The sequence below is a fragment of the Acanthopagrus latus genome, chromosome 9, assembly GCF_904848185.1.
Source record: "Acanthopagrus latus isolate v.2019 chromosome 9, fAcaLat1.1, whole genome shotgun sequence".
NCBI classification, from domain to species: Eukaryota; Metazoa; Chordata; class Actinopteri; order Spariformes; family Sparidae; genus Acanthopagrus; species Acanthopagrus latus.
Window position 1 is genome coordinate 11,048,522 of NC_051047.1, and position 14,821 is coordinate 11,063,342.

At 41.1% G+C, this 14,821-nt stretch overlaps 2 protein-coding genes across 2 annotated transcripts; both read left to right on the plus strand.

The window, feature by feature from the left end:
* The first annotated feature begins 742 nt into the window (after positions 1-742).
* si:ch211-160b11.4 lies at positions 743-5,924 on the plus strand. The gene is made up of 6 exons (XM_037110913.1): positions 743-901; positions 1,813-3,069; positions 4,817-4,905; positions 5,035-5,175; positions 5,608-5,719; positions 5,827-5,924. Exons 1-6 carry the CDS (start codon positions 865-867, stop codon positions 5,907-5,909), a joined length of 1,719 nt encoding a protein of 572 aa, XP_036966808.1. The 5' UTR covers positions 743-864; the 3' UTR covers positions 5,910-5,924.
* A 154-nt stretch (positions 5,925-6,078) lies between these two features.
* zgc:172067 (S-adenosylmethionine-dependent methyltransferase domain-containing protein) lies at positions 6,079-14,135 on the plus strand. Its single transcript, XM_037110926.1, has 6 exons — positions 6,079-7,292; positions 10,333-10,448; positions 11,546-11,672; positions 11,812-11,975; positions 12,057-12,174; positions 13,700-14,135. The coding sequence occupies exons 3-6, from the start codon at positions 11,558-11,560 to the stop codon at positions 14,095-14,097; spliced, it is 795 nt and encodes a 264-aa protein (XP_036966821.1). The 5' UTR covers positions 6,079-7,292; positions 10,333-10,448; positions 11,546-11,557; the 3' UTR covers positions 14,098-14,135.
* Positions 14,136-14,821: the final 686 nt, after the last annotated feature.

Below are 14,821 nucleotides of genomic sequence, written 5' to 3' on the forward strand. Positions count from 1 at the left end.
TCCTATTAATGTTTACACTGGTGGTATTTACTGGGCAGGTGTATTTCCTTCTGGCTACAGTGTGCCCCTTTCTATGTTTTATTTACAGGAGAATGGAAGAATGCTTCCGGGAGTTCAGCAGTCAAGCCTGCAGTGTATTACTAATAATACCATTGAAATTGAGTTAATTATTCTCTGTACTCTCACAGGTCAGAGTCCAGATCTACTTATCTGAAAAAGCTATTTCACTGCTAAACTTCCTTCTTCGTCTTTTGGAGGTAAAGACTCAACTGTGTAGTTAGTTTGCTATTTTTTTCGTCATCTAAAATATGGAAATTGTTTTCAGTTATACCAGGTTTTACTCTTTGCTCCCCAGCCAACCTGTCCTCCTCTTCAGCCAAATGTAATTCAACAATCAATAAACATAAGAGCCATAAACTGTGGGTATATTGTACACGTGTCTGGCATCCAAACCGAGTGAGCTTGAAAATAAACATTAACTTTTATATCTGTATGCTCAGAGTCTGTGGATGTTTTTATCAGGTGGAATTGTTAGATGCTCTCCAAGTTGATTACTTCTTTAGAAGAGCCTTGACAAAGTGGACTTTCTGCCCTCTTAATTATGATTGAACTCATGCCAAGAGGAAACAAAGAGAAAAAAAATATCGGCCCATGACATGATAAGGTAACAGGAAGGCTTTGTATTATTAACTTACTGACAAGAGAATGAAAAAAGGGAAGGGCTTATTCTCTACATAAGGATTAGAAGTACCGTGACCAGGCACAGATAAACAACAGTCGCAAAGAGGGTGGAAGAACGTCACCGGTACAAGACGCATCGTACAGTAAATCACAGTCTACAAACAGATCGTGCAGAAGATCAAGATGAAGACACTAGCATTGCTCTTACTGAGCCTAACAGGTAGGAGACCTCATTAATGTCTTTTTAGAATATGTATACGTGTCTTTATTATTTTCATTATTTATATTTTTTGTAGTTTGAAAATGTGCTCTGTTAAATGTTACATTCTTACATATTTCCTCATCACTGTAGATTTTGGGTTTCGTCTCAGCATAATGTCGATCACTTATTCGCTGTAAAGCCTCAAGCTAAAACATGTCGGCCAATAATCTGAATGTTCTTAAAGAGAGTTATCAACAATCAATGTCATTTCATTTCTTATTTAATCTGTCACCTGTGATTGTTCAGGGTTTACAATGGAAATGCAAATATGGATGAAATAGTTGTATTTCTCAACATCAACATCAACATGATTCTGTGATCAACTGATGCTGCTTTATGAAATGATGGGTACGCATGAAAAGGTTATTGAAATCAGGGTTCATAGGATCCCAGCAACTCTTGACATTTCTTGTTAATCTTCTACTAAGAGATGCAAAGTGACTACAAAGAGATGTGAAACTAACCACAAAGAGACATATAGTGACCACAATGACAAGCAAAATGGCAATAAAGAGACTCTAAACCACGGCAGAGGCATGTAAAGTGACCACAAAAGACCTAAGATGACGAAAAATGTACAAAAAACAACCACAGATGCAAACCGACCACAAAAAACATAAAATGACCAGAAAGTGACACAGAACGATCATAAAAAATATGCAAAACAACACTGAAGATGCAAAATAGCCTCAAAGTGACACGAAACAACCACAAAATGACACAAAACAACATCGAAGACTGATAAAAGGACTGAAAACCAAACCAAACACCACTTGTCTCATAAACCATCCATGGGTGAGGGGGGGGGGGGGTGAGGGAAAACTTCCATATTTTGCAAGCTTATTTTTTGTTACATTCTTTCATTGCAGTGGCTCTGGGAGTGCCAGCACCTCCTCCAGGAGTGCCACAGAATCCTGTCTTGGCTGAAGGAGACCTGCACCCTCTGCTGGCAGATGTGCTGCCGGTGCAGGGTCACGTGGTGGTGAAAGATCCCGCTCCACAGGTCAGGCTCGGCTCCCAGGAGGAGAAGGAAAAACTGGCTCCGGCCCCGGTGGACGTGCAGCAGGGTCAGCAGGTGGTGGGACTGGCGGTTAAAGTGAAGCCAGAAGCTGTAGCGGAGCGAAAGGATGGAGTGCGGACAGAGGTTAAGGTGGAGCCAGAGGTTAGAGAAGTTAAAGCAGAGCCACAAGTTAAAGCAGAGGCCGAGGTTAAGGTGGAGCCAGAGGTTAATGCAGAGGCAGGAGCTAAGGTGGAGCCAGAGGTTAATGCAGAAGAAGAAGAGAATCCAGACTTTAAGCTAGAATCAGAGGAAAAGGTGGAGCCAGAGGTCATGGCCGGACTAGAGCTCAACGAGAATCCAGAGGCTGAGATAGAGCCAGATGTTCAAGGGGAGCCGGAGCCTGAGTACCAGCCCATGTTCAATGAGGAGCAAGGGGCTCAAGAGGAGTACCAGGTGCAAATGAACCTCGAGGACGAGCCTGACACAGAGTTTGAGAGGCACATTGACATGGAGGGAAGGTATGGAATGATGCCTGAGCCAATCATGGAGCTGGAGCCAGAGGATGACGACAACATGTTTGGAGAGGAACTGGGCGACACAGAGCTGTCAGAGGTGGAAATCTCTCCGAGGGGGGCGTTTCAGAACGAGGAGGGACGCGCTGAGGAGAGGTTTTTAGGGGCAGAACCGATCATGGAGCTGGAGCCACTGGATGAAGACATGCTTGGAGAGGAACCGAGCAACACGGAGCTCGACCAGGCGGAAAGATCTTTGAGGGGGGCATTTAAGAATGAAGAGCCTGTCATTCAAATGCCTCCAGAGGAGGAGGGACTCGCTGAGGAGAGGTTTTTAGGGGCAGAACCGATCATGGAGCTGGAGCCACTGGATGAAGACATGTTTGGAGAGGAACAGAGCAATGCAGAGCTCGCAGAGGCGGAAAAGTCTTTGAAGGAGGCTTTTCGGAGTGGAGATCCTGCTGTTCAATCTCTGCCAGAGGAGGAGGAGGGACTAGAGGCTGACGCAGAGTTTGAGAGACACATTGACATGGAAGGAAAAAATGAAATGGTGGGCGAGACAACCACAGAGCTGGAGGATGACGGCAACGTGTTTGGAGATGAACTGAGCAATGGTGAGCTGTCAGAGATGGAAAAGTCTTTGAGGGAGGCATTTGAGAATAAAGGTCCTGTCAGTGAACCACAGCCAAAGTAACAAATGCTTGGGAAGAGGGAAGTTTTGTAGAATAGTAACCAATCATGGAACTGGAGCCTGAGATGAAGCAAGAACAGGTGCTATCAGATGCTGCTGTCACGGAAGAAGAAGGGCCAGCATTTAAACATTGTGGTGCCGTGTTAAAACACCACTCAGTGGCTCATATGTACATTAAAACTGAAATTGTAAAAGTGTGTCCTTTTAAGATGCAAGATGTAAAATGTAAGATTTCTACATTAAAATGTGTAAAACCAGTTAGATTTCTGATAGGTATTTTGTTGAGTTGAGTTGAAATCCAAATCATTGTTCAGGGTTACAGTGTGGTAACACGTGGTCACCTGCCTCTATAACTTCCAGGAGAGCGAGGAAGAAAGATGGCGGACGAGAATTAACACAAGGGAATAAAGCTTTAATACATGACCTCGTACGCGTACATTTCTGCCCGAGTCACATCAAATAGATTTTCATTGCCAGTGGTTGTTGCTCTACAGCGACTCTACGACGACTCCTGTGATCCCACGGGAAACAAAGCGTCTTTTGTCTTCAGGCTGCAGATATTCCATACTGTGCATTTAAATGACACAGTATAATGTTTATCACCGCCCTCTACTATGGCAAATACACACATTATTGTCCCTAATGCAGGAAAACATGCTCTGTCTGTGCCTCTAGTAATCACATTTTGCTGTAACTCTGCACAGTACCTTTAAAAACAGAGTTTATGAAAGCCAGAAACTCAGGAATAAACACTCAACAGTCAAGTCAAACAAACAAAGCTAAGTCTGAGGAGGAGTTTAAACAAGAAGGCAAAACACAAGGTGGCAATATGAGAGTAAAGTGAGCAAAAATAATAAAACGGGCAAAATCCCCCCTAATGCTCTGTAAATAAAGAAAAAGGGTTAATTCACATAACAGCGAGTTTATAAAAGTGGGTTTTAAGGTTTAAAAACATAAATCCCTGATGAAATATAAGTCAAATGTATGAAGTGACAACAACATGGTTAAAGGTTAAGGGTCACGTTGTTAAGTTTAGGGGGCTTTTTCCACATTGATCAATCGTGGTCATGCATAAAAAATAAAAAAAACTTTGATTGCAGCAAACAGCTGTCTCCCACGTTACAATCAATTGTGTTGCGACCCATCCACCCACTGCAGACCTTGTCGCTCAATAAAAATGGCCTCTGACTTGATCTTTTGCTGCCACACTACTACTACCACCACACACTGGAAGGCTTTTGCCATTTGAATGTAAACAAATTACATTTTGGGGACACTTGCTGGTACATCCGATGCTGTCTCTCAACCAGTGTCATAATTCCAGTGTAAGATAGAAGCTACAGCAGAGGGAGAGTAACCAAAAAGACAGGATTTGATAAGAACAAAGCCTCACTTTAACATCAGCTGAACTAATGAATAAGTAATGGAACTATTTTTGTACATAAGAGGATGAGACATTGTTCCCTGTCACTTGCATCAGAATTGTGGACCACAGGGAGCTCTTCAGACCCGCTTTGAACAAGAGGAATGACTGTAGCGACTATTAACTGTTTCACTGCAGTTTTGTTCTGTTTTGTTTTTTTGTTGTTGTTGAACATGGATTTGAAAAACATAAACCTATATTTTTTAAAGAGAAAGAATACTGAAAGAAATGCAATTTCACCTTCTAGCCACCAGAGGGAGCTATTGTCCTGGAGTGCTATATGAGGAGAAGTGTTACCTGTTCTTCAGAGGGCCAAAGAAGGCTGCAGATGCAGAGGTATTTACATGTTTTCCTCTATCTTAAAGATGCAGCGTGAATATACATTTATGAAACCAGACTACCCAAGCAACACACAGTCGATGTACGTGTATGATAGTCCTGTCCTCTGTCTCTATTTCATTGCAGTTCTTCTGCCAGGATCATTTCCCTGGTGGTCACCTGGCCTCCATCACCAGCCAACACATCCACCTGAAGCTAATGAAGTTGATCCTGGATCAAAACGGGTCGTGCACACGCACCTGGGTCGGGGGCCTACGATATCTGGATGTATGTATGTTCAGTGAGGGAGTAAGGAGTCGAATGATCAAACACACATGAATAACCTACCCCATGATGATTCGCACCATGAGAGGGGTTTACTTGACGTTAGAATGACATATGGAGAATGGCAGAAAGGTGCTCTGTGAACCAGTAAAAGTGTGTTCACATTTCTCACCTGAGCACATTGTGTGTGTCTTTTAAGGCCCAACAAATGTGTTGCTTGAGTGCCTCATTGAATATTACCATAGCCAATTAAAAAGAAATTGCAACGCTTTTGCCTTAAAATGTTGATCGGTTGAGAATCATGAAACTGTTGCACGATTGCATGATGAAAGCAAAACAGATAAACTCTGTTGTGCTAGTACTGGTAAAAATGACATAGGGCACCTTTAAGTCCTCCATTTGATTGAATTAAAATAATCTCCTGTTGTCTGTCAGACTAATCGCTTTATCTGGTTGGATGGATCGCGCTGGAACTACAGTGATTGGCTGAGAGGGGAGCCCAATAACACGGCAAACAAGGAGAACTGTTTGGAGGTGCTGTCATGTGGTAGGCGACAAATTGCTGTTTAAAGCTCCTACTTTTATGTTCTACCCAATCTGAATATTGAAGACTGTGCCACTCTGTTTCTGATCTGCTGCTTGTTTGTCTTTCAGGAGATGGAAAGTTCAATGACTTCACATGCTGGGAACCACAGGCTTTCATCTGCTCCTACACTGCAAAAGAAAGTCAAATGTAAAAAAAAAAAACCCAACAGAAACAATCCGGAGGCTGAAAGATCCCAACACTGAAAAATTACGGAGAATATCTGTCTCATAAAAAATACTATAATTGTGCAGCTTTAATTTTAAATTAGATCTTGTTTATTTTTATTTGTGGCCTTGAAATTTTCAATTGGATATTTACACATGGAAGGACAGTGAAGTAACATTTAAATGTGGTTGAACATTTATACAGATAATCAGCATTAAAATTGCGGATTCTAACACTGACGTCACTGCTACAAAATATAAACCAGCAAGAAAATGACAATTATCATTATAAGCCAGGATATTCTGAACAGATGTAGTGCAAACATTAACAAAATGTAACGTTTGCATTTTGGAAGATAAAACAGCAAATTTAACTTAGTCAGCACATTGTATAATGGGAAACTTGGGCCTGCTCTCAATCTGTAGCAGAATACACATCACAGCTGAACAGATGGTGGAGCGGAGTCAAGCTGTGTTTACAGTTGATAGATTGGGAAATACATGGATGAAAAGTTTATTCAAAAAAATACATTCGGTCTACATTTTTGTAATGAAAACTTTTATAATTGTAGAACAAATTTATTATCAATTAACCAAAAACGCTTATGTAAAACTACAAAACCAATAACTTTTTCATTGTTCACTAATCTTATCTAGAAATGTAATTATAGTATTGAGCTTGAATGTAACAGTTTGAAAAATGAATGAAAATATTTGCGAAATCATATTTAAGTATCGTGATGTGTGGGATTTTTTTTATGTTAACATTAACGTTAAATTACATTTGATTTTGAAATCTAAGAATTTTGTATATTATATTCAAAGATGATATTATTTGTTTTTGATAACAAGCTACTTTTCTGTAAATAAAGTGAACATGATGTTTTATTCTGAAGCGTGATTATTATTACTCCTATGAAAAAGTACATTAAATTACAGCTGATATAGGTTTATTTATAGTTCCATGTACACTCATTATATCATACTTACATTATTTCATCTGAAATTTCAGATTTTCATATTTATTTTGTTTGACTATTTTCACACTACTTTTATTACACACTAGCCTTTTAGCTCATCCTATAACATATACCACCACTGCATTTCACTGCATCTGTAGAAAATATGAGACAAATAAATGTTTACATCAAATCTTGAAGTATGCTATTTTTGATATACAGATAATACAGCATGTGAAATAGCCCATCGTCTACAGAGCATCAGTGACATCATAGAAGTGAGATGTCTGCACAGACCCTGAAGGATACTAAAAGATGACACCCACCCAGCCACCGTCGGTTCACCCTGCTGACATCTGGCAACAGACACAGAAGTTTCCGCTGCCACACCACCAGACAACGGAGCAGAAAGTCATAAAAATAATGATAATTATAAGGGTTTTCTCTTAAGAAGGATAAAGGGCCTACAACTAGCATTTTAGCACAAAATAAATGCATATTTTAAAAAAGATTCCCAGTGTTTTACATTAAGCAAAAAAGTGTTATTGAGTATTCAAATATATTTCATTACATATATTCTAAATTGCACTAATTTGATGTTGATTATACACTGAGTGAAGTGCAGAAACCAAAGTGCACTGCTGAGTACAATCAATCTGTTTCATTTCATACTGCGCCTGAAAATCTGACTTCAGTAGATCAAAGCTTCATTGTTCAGCTAGAGCAGCGCTGTGGCCTGCAGCGTGGAGCATTTTGGGAGTTTTAATGAGTGAGGAAACAGTGACACAACCTTCAGTCCGTCAGGTGTGTCTAAACCTCCCGTCCCCCCAGGACTCATATAGGGCAGGCAGGACCTCATTCAACTATGGAGTCCAAGAATGCTGGCTTACTCTGGCAGATCAGGGAACAGTCGCTCTGTCTGAGAGCAACTTGCTCTGGTGCCAAAAATGTATCAGGACGATAAAAGCTGTTCACACCCAGATTTCAGATCTCACATTGACTCTCTGCTGGATAAGTGAGTTCATTTAAGTTTTACACTCGATGAATTCCAATCATCACCCGCCCTTTATGAATTACAGGAGCTTAGCGCTCATTAACTGATACGCTCACACACTCACGCTGCACATGCGGCTACTGTAAAGCCTGCCGGGGCTCACATGTTGCTGTGTGTGACTGTGACTCATTTTCCACTGGCCTACGCAACCTTTTCCTGACCTTTGGACATGGAGGTGAGGATTACCCACTCTAAGGTGATGACTGGCAGCTCTTCATCCTTCTATTTTAATTGATAACAGCTCCACACATACACACATCCACCACCACCAGTACACACATGTTCATTCATCAATACGAATAATCAGATGACATGATCTAATATGAGCTATTGTTTTAATAATGCAATCTTTGGCATATTTGCACCTGGCAGATCTTCCATTGTCCTCCTACCAGGAAGAGCGACTTTTGCTGGATTTAAGAGATCATAGTTTAGTTTGCATCTATAATCGGGGATATCTCCGCTAGCTTTGCTGTATCCTCTGTGGGTACGCTGAAAAATACATATTTTTAGACTTGGACCATTATTAGATCTGGTCAGCCATCATCTGGCAAGCAGAGAAGTGAGTAAAGGTGGAATCATTACGGCAAAACAACCAAATCTTTGCTGTAAATCATTCCTTAGCTATGACTGATAAACGAGAAAGAGAACAGTGGATTCCTGGAGTCAACATCCTGATGCTCTGGAAATCCCCTAATACCTCAACTGCTTATCGGTGTTGCTGTTTAGATGAGAGTGACTCAGTGTTGGTGTTGCCATCTGTCAGTTCAAGTCATTTTCAAGCTTCATGCAGTACAACCCCAGTTGTCTGCTGGCTTGTGTGTATTGATGCTCAGAGGCTGTGAATCCTACTGCCCAGCTTACAAACACTGGGTGCAGTTGCATACCGCAGTATCCGTGCTCAGCGGTAAACTTGGGACAACAGGATGGTACAAACAGTAAACAGTGTTGACTCCGCAGCCTTTTATAGTGCGGACACACACCAGCACAGATCAGTGTAGATGGCGGTACTGTGTGGACAAATAACAAACACATCTTTTCCTCACATGCATCACTATATTTCATAACATTTTGTGTTTGTTGTCTACTCTTTGCCTGCGCTCCTGTGGATTCCATTGACGTCTGGTTTGAAAATCTGTTTGTGTTGTGATATCCGTCAAAGTCACAAATGTGATATGGCATTGATTGATTGATTGATTGATTGATTGATTGATTGATTGATTGATTGATTGATTGATTGATTGATTGATTGATTGATTGATTGATTGATTGATTGATTGATTGATTGCTCTGAGAACAACTTGTTCATTCAGTTATGGAGAAAATATCATATCTGAGTTTGAATTTCTCATCCCAAACTACAAAGAGTCCCTTTAATCCACACTTGATGTCCATTGTGCTGGATTACACATTTCTTCCAATCCAATCCTGGATGTGAGTTTAAAAGCAAGTGTCAAGAGTCTACTTGTTGCTATTCACATTGTAGTGAAATACATGCAAACAGTTGGGTGACGTAATTACAAGAAGTTCATTCAAACATATTCATGTTTACATTTGAAATTTTGGGGCATTTAAGAGACACTTTTGTCCAACGCGACTTAGAGTAATTCACCCAAACATTCATACACTGATGGCGTTGGCTGCCATGCAGGAGCAGTTTGGGATTCAGTGTCTTGCCTAAAGACACTTGGACATGCAGATTAGGGGAAATGAACTAGCAACCTTCTGATAACAAGACACTGGCTCTACCCTTGAAGCGTTTCATTTTAACAAACTGGGAAAGAGACTCAGCAATCAGCTCAGCTTCTCCAGAATCACAGACTGCACCTTTACATGGCTGAGCATCAACTCGTGAAATGATTGGTCTATTTTTTCCTGCAGCTGTTAAGTCGCCTGGTCATGTAAAACACCCTCATTAGAATGTATTTAAATCATATGCATCCCTTCTGGTGACTCACTGATGCAGCCTGTTGACATATGTTGTTTTTCTTTTGTCACACTAATATGAGAGACTGTATGAAAATGATCGTGGAGAGAGATGAGGTCAGTGTAATTTTCTTCTGGCCAAAGAGCGAGGGAGGATCTTTTATTCATGAGCATTATAATGATTGTTGCTGTTGTTGTTGTTGTTGCTGTCCCTGCAGCTCTGCCTGAAGCCCCTGACAGATGTGTGGTTGATCAGGGACGAGAGGAGGGAGTTATGAGAAGCTCTCTGCGTGTGTTGTGAAAAGCCCTCTGTGGAAACATAATGCTGGACCTGATTTTAAAGCCATTACATTGTTCAGTAATGTACAGAATGTTCACACTGACAACCAGTGGTGATGTTGAGGTGCTGGGAGGGGTCAGGGTTGACTCTGTCAGACGTTATAAATCTGTCTCTGTGTTTCTGTCCCTCAGATCTGGCTGTCGGAGACCCCAGCCTCTCTCAGGGGGTGTGTCAGACTATTCTGCTTCTATAAACACAAGAAGACCGAGGAGAGAAGTGAGGACCGAGAGACCACTGCTTCATACAGGTATGTTAATACATTCTGAAGAGCAGCATATTTCTGGTTTCGGTGTATGATAAGTTAATCATGTAAAAAAATCCCTGTCACATACTTCAGATGACTGTAATCACTATAAAGGTTATCAAACTGTGTCCTTCGTATTTGCGTGGAGATCCAGCTGAATGTGATGTGCATCTGAGGTAAACAGCAACCCAATGTGCCCTCTGTATCCCTCCATGTAGCCTGTTAGCCTGGAGCTTTAACCAGCTGTGCTTCTGGGCTCCGGACCGGAGTCCAGTGACAGCCAGAGGGACTGCTGGACTAGAGGCTCGGCCATTCTGAGCCCATTCCAACTATTGCTGATCTTAAAATAAGTTACAAACCCAAACGTCATTTAAGGGACACATTAAAGATCAAACACCAGAGAGTCGTCGACAGTGCAAACGCTTGTGATAATAATTCATATCATACAATATGACAGTATCTGTTTCATGAGCCAGGTACACTGGAGTGAGATGAGTGGACCAAAAACTTGTAATGTTTGCCTGGTCAAGTATCACCGAAACATCTCAAATAAATGGAGTTTTGCAAATGTGCAGGAGTTGCTAGACTTTTGGTCTAAATACACACATACAAAAGCTGTAGTTGAAATGTTATGTAATGGGGCACTCCAGTTAAGTCCAGTGATGGAATGTAACTAAGTACTTTACTCGATGTAATTCACTCAAGTACAATTCTGTGTTACTTGTAATATCCTCTAGTGTTTCCACTTTCTGCTTCTCAACTTCACTTAATTTATTTGATAACTTTAGTCATTAGTTTACATGCTGCATCAGAGCTCAGTTAATGCAGTTTAATTTAGTTTATTTTGTTGGCAGTAGGATAATCAGATCTGATAATCAGTTGACCCTCGGACACAATACCTCTTACATCTAAATATATGAATAATTCCCTTAGACTTAGTCGTTACTCTAATGATATACTGCCCTATATACATAGATATACTGGCCTTTTTTTTCTCCCTTTTTTTACAAATTGCACCTTTAAAAGTTCTTAATCATAATCCAAAGCCACACTGTAATGAAAAAAATATTTGTAAAATGTCAGTATTTCCCCCTCAACAGTATTAAGTGGTCATGGAGAGATCAGTCAGCCCACCTGACCAACAGAAGCATCCTGGGAAGAAGAAGGAAGTGGATGAGAAAAGACAGGATGGGAAACTGCAGGTGGGGCAGGGGAGCACAGATGAAGGTAGGTTCACATTGTCTGCACTGTTATCTGCACTGCCATCACAGGTCCAGCTTGAGTATTGCAGAGGAGACAAACAGATGTGCATCGCTCAGATTTTTACTATTGACAAGTGATTTGGCTCTTAATGTTTCCTCTACAGTGTTGAAAGACCAGAAAGTGATGGCAGGAGAGGCTTGTGACAGGAGGAACGTCTGGGAGCCGAGTGTTTACTACGCGCTGGGGAAGGAGTCTTTTCATTTTGTTGGTCACGACATCAGCATCAGGGAGTCCATGGATACATTCGGTGCACTGATCTGGCCAGGGGTATGTGCTGTGAACCACTGAGTGGATCTTTACATACTGACCTAGTCCATGTAAAACTTGTAATGATAGTTTGTTTCGTAGGCAATCGCTTTGTGCCAGTTCTTGGAGAATAACCAGCAACAGGTGAGCCTAATGGACAAGGCGGTGCTGGAGATTGGAGCCGGGACCGGCTTGCTCTCAATAGTGGCCAGTCTGCTTGGTGAGTCTATCATAATATAGTCCAGTGCACTTTACACACATTCACAAATAATGTTCAAACAGTCACTTCCACAAGTCTTGACATTGAAGTCCTAAGTCACAGCATACCTTCTGACAAGCTTCTTGCCAACTTTAATATCAGGACGTGCAAGTACTGACAGGACAGTCATGGTAGAAGCAGAAAAGCCACAACATGTTCATTCTCTTGGGTGAGGAAATATGCACTGCATGTTTTATGGATTTATGTTCATATTATGTGCAAAATCTACATTTTAGCCTCAAGGAAGCATCAGAGGGTCAGTGGAACACTGTGCTTCATTGTGTGAGGGCCATGACTGTCCACCCACACCAAAATGTCTGCATCGCAAACAGGCCAGTTGTCTTAAAGATATCTTGAAAAACAAAGTGATCAGACTAGTACTGGCATACTTTGGTCCCTCCTCTAATCATGCAGTGGAAAAATAAGTGTCCTTTTATTCCCTGTGAAAAGTTTTTTCTTCGCTTCTCTGTTTCTATCAAAAGTAAAAAGTTACACTTCAGTTACTACAAAGAGCTCCAACACAAGCTTGACCAAGTTTAAACACTGATGTGAATGTCTTCTCTCTAAGTATGCACTTTGTCCTGCCTATTATTCTGTTCTGGGATTTATGAATAGGTTGAGATCCAGGTAAACTCAGAAAATACTGTTATATATAATATATCCAACTGAAATTGCATTGTTTTATTATCAAGGTTATCGCTAGCCACAATGTTGAAACCGGCTCACACAAAAATCATTTATGTGAACTATCTCCAAAGCTCAGGTGTTGTGCATGCTCACTCACTGGCATGTTTTACTGGGATTCTTGATGGAAGGAAGCCATCTTTAACGTCATTGGTTGCGCTTTTTCCTGCTTTGAAAAGTCAAAATGTCTGCAGTGAAAAGGGTCTATTCTCCATCTTGTCCTTTCATTCCAAGATTACATCACACTACATTACTGCAACTTCTACACAAACTGCACTGCCTGAGGTTGGCAAAGAAAGCACTTTGGTGAGGATTAGGGGTAGATCTTTTCAATTTGGAGCACAGACAGCTATACAGATAAGACGTTAGGAGAAAACGGGACTGGGTGATAGAAACACAGACAAAATGACAAAAAGTGAGACGGAATTACTGACGAAATTCATTGATAATTAACAGATGAAACACAGGTGAACAGCAAAAGAGGCAGGAAAAAAGACAAAGACAGGAAGTGTAAAACAAACTAAAACAAAACAACTAAACTGAAACCTAAATCTATGCAAATGTGCCATGCCTTTCAGGTAATACAGTATTTGTAATGTTCAGTATCATAGTTTAGCATATTTGCTTTGTTAAGTTTGCTTAGTTGAGTGGGGTCACTGAAGTCAATACAACAAACCTTCCAACAGTTAGTGAGATATTTCATTCCGGATCAAAGTTAGGGAACAAAATCCCAACAGACCAACACTGCATTGTGAGGGCCAAGCCAATACAATTGTCTGTCTTGTTCGGTCCTCTTCTCCAGGTGCTTGGGTGACAGCAACCGACCTGCCAGACATCTTGTCCAATCTGACCTTTAACCTTCTGCGGAACACCAAGAGCCGGTCCCTCTACACCCCTCAGGTGGCTGCCCTTACCTGGGGTCAGGACCTGGGGCGAGACTTTCCCTCCTCATCCTGCCACTACGACTACGTGCTGGCAGCTGACGTTGTCTACCACCACGACTTCCTCGAAGAGCTGCTGGAAACCATGCGTCACTTCTGCCAACCAGGGAGCCGAACGACGCTGCTGTGGGCCAACAAGATCCGGTTCCAGTCAGACTTGAGGTTCACGGAGCGCTTTAAGAGCATTTTCAACACAACGCTGCTCGCCGAGTTCCCAGAGCAGGAGGTGAGCATATACAAGGCCACGGCAAAGGAGTAAGAGGACGCTTCAGAGAGGTGTTTCAGGGTCTGCGGTTAAACTCCATGTTCCTCTCGCTGATTTAGTTCCATGTAGAGAAAAGTCTGGTTGTGATCTGTGTTAACATTCCTGGACAGTGCTGTAAAAAATGAAACTCCGGACTCAAATTTACATTTCAAGAAGCTATTTTATTTACAAGTACTTTATCATGCATTTGATATTTCTGACTTCATCTTTTGCTGTTTTAAAGAATACATTGATTTGCTGTTTACATGTCTCTGCATTCAAATGTGTCACATAACAACTAGACCATAATACATGTACCTTTTTCAAAGGTGCTCTGCTCTTGGCTATTCGTGCAAAGAGTCAATTATGAACCATGAAATAAACATGAGAATCTCTTTTTTTTTCCAAAAGCATATAAGTTTGTGTTTGTGGTGTCGAGTTTCTGTTTTGCTTCAACAGCTGCAGTTAATTTGCTGTGTAATCTTTAAAAAGAAACAAAAGCACTTTCCATTAAATGGCATACACTCTAGAGGAGTACATATGCGACAGAGGGAAATCAAAATATTATATGTGCAACGTGTCACTGTCACTTAGCACCAAAAAATACTACATTACTAAACCCCCTGCTTTACAAGAATGTGATTTTTAAGATGTTATAAATCTAAAAGCACTACAATGCCTGAACACAAGCACACACAAAGAAAAGGACTGAGAGATGGAGAAAGAAAGAGAATAAGTG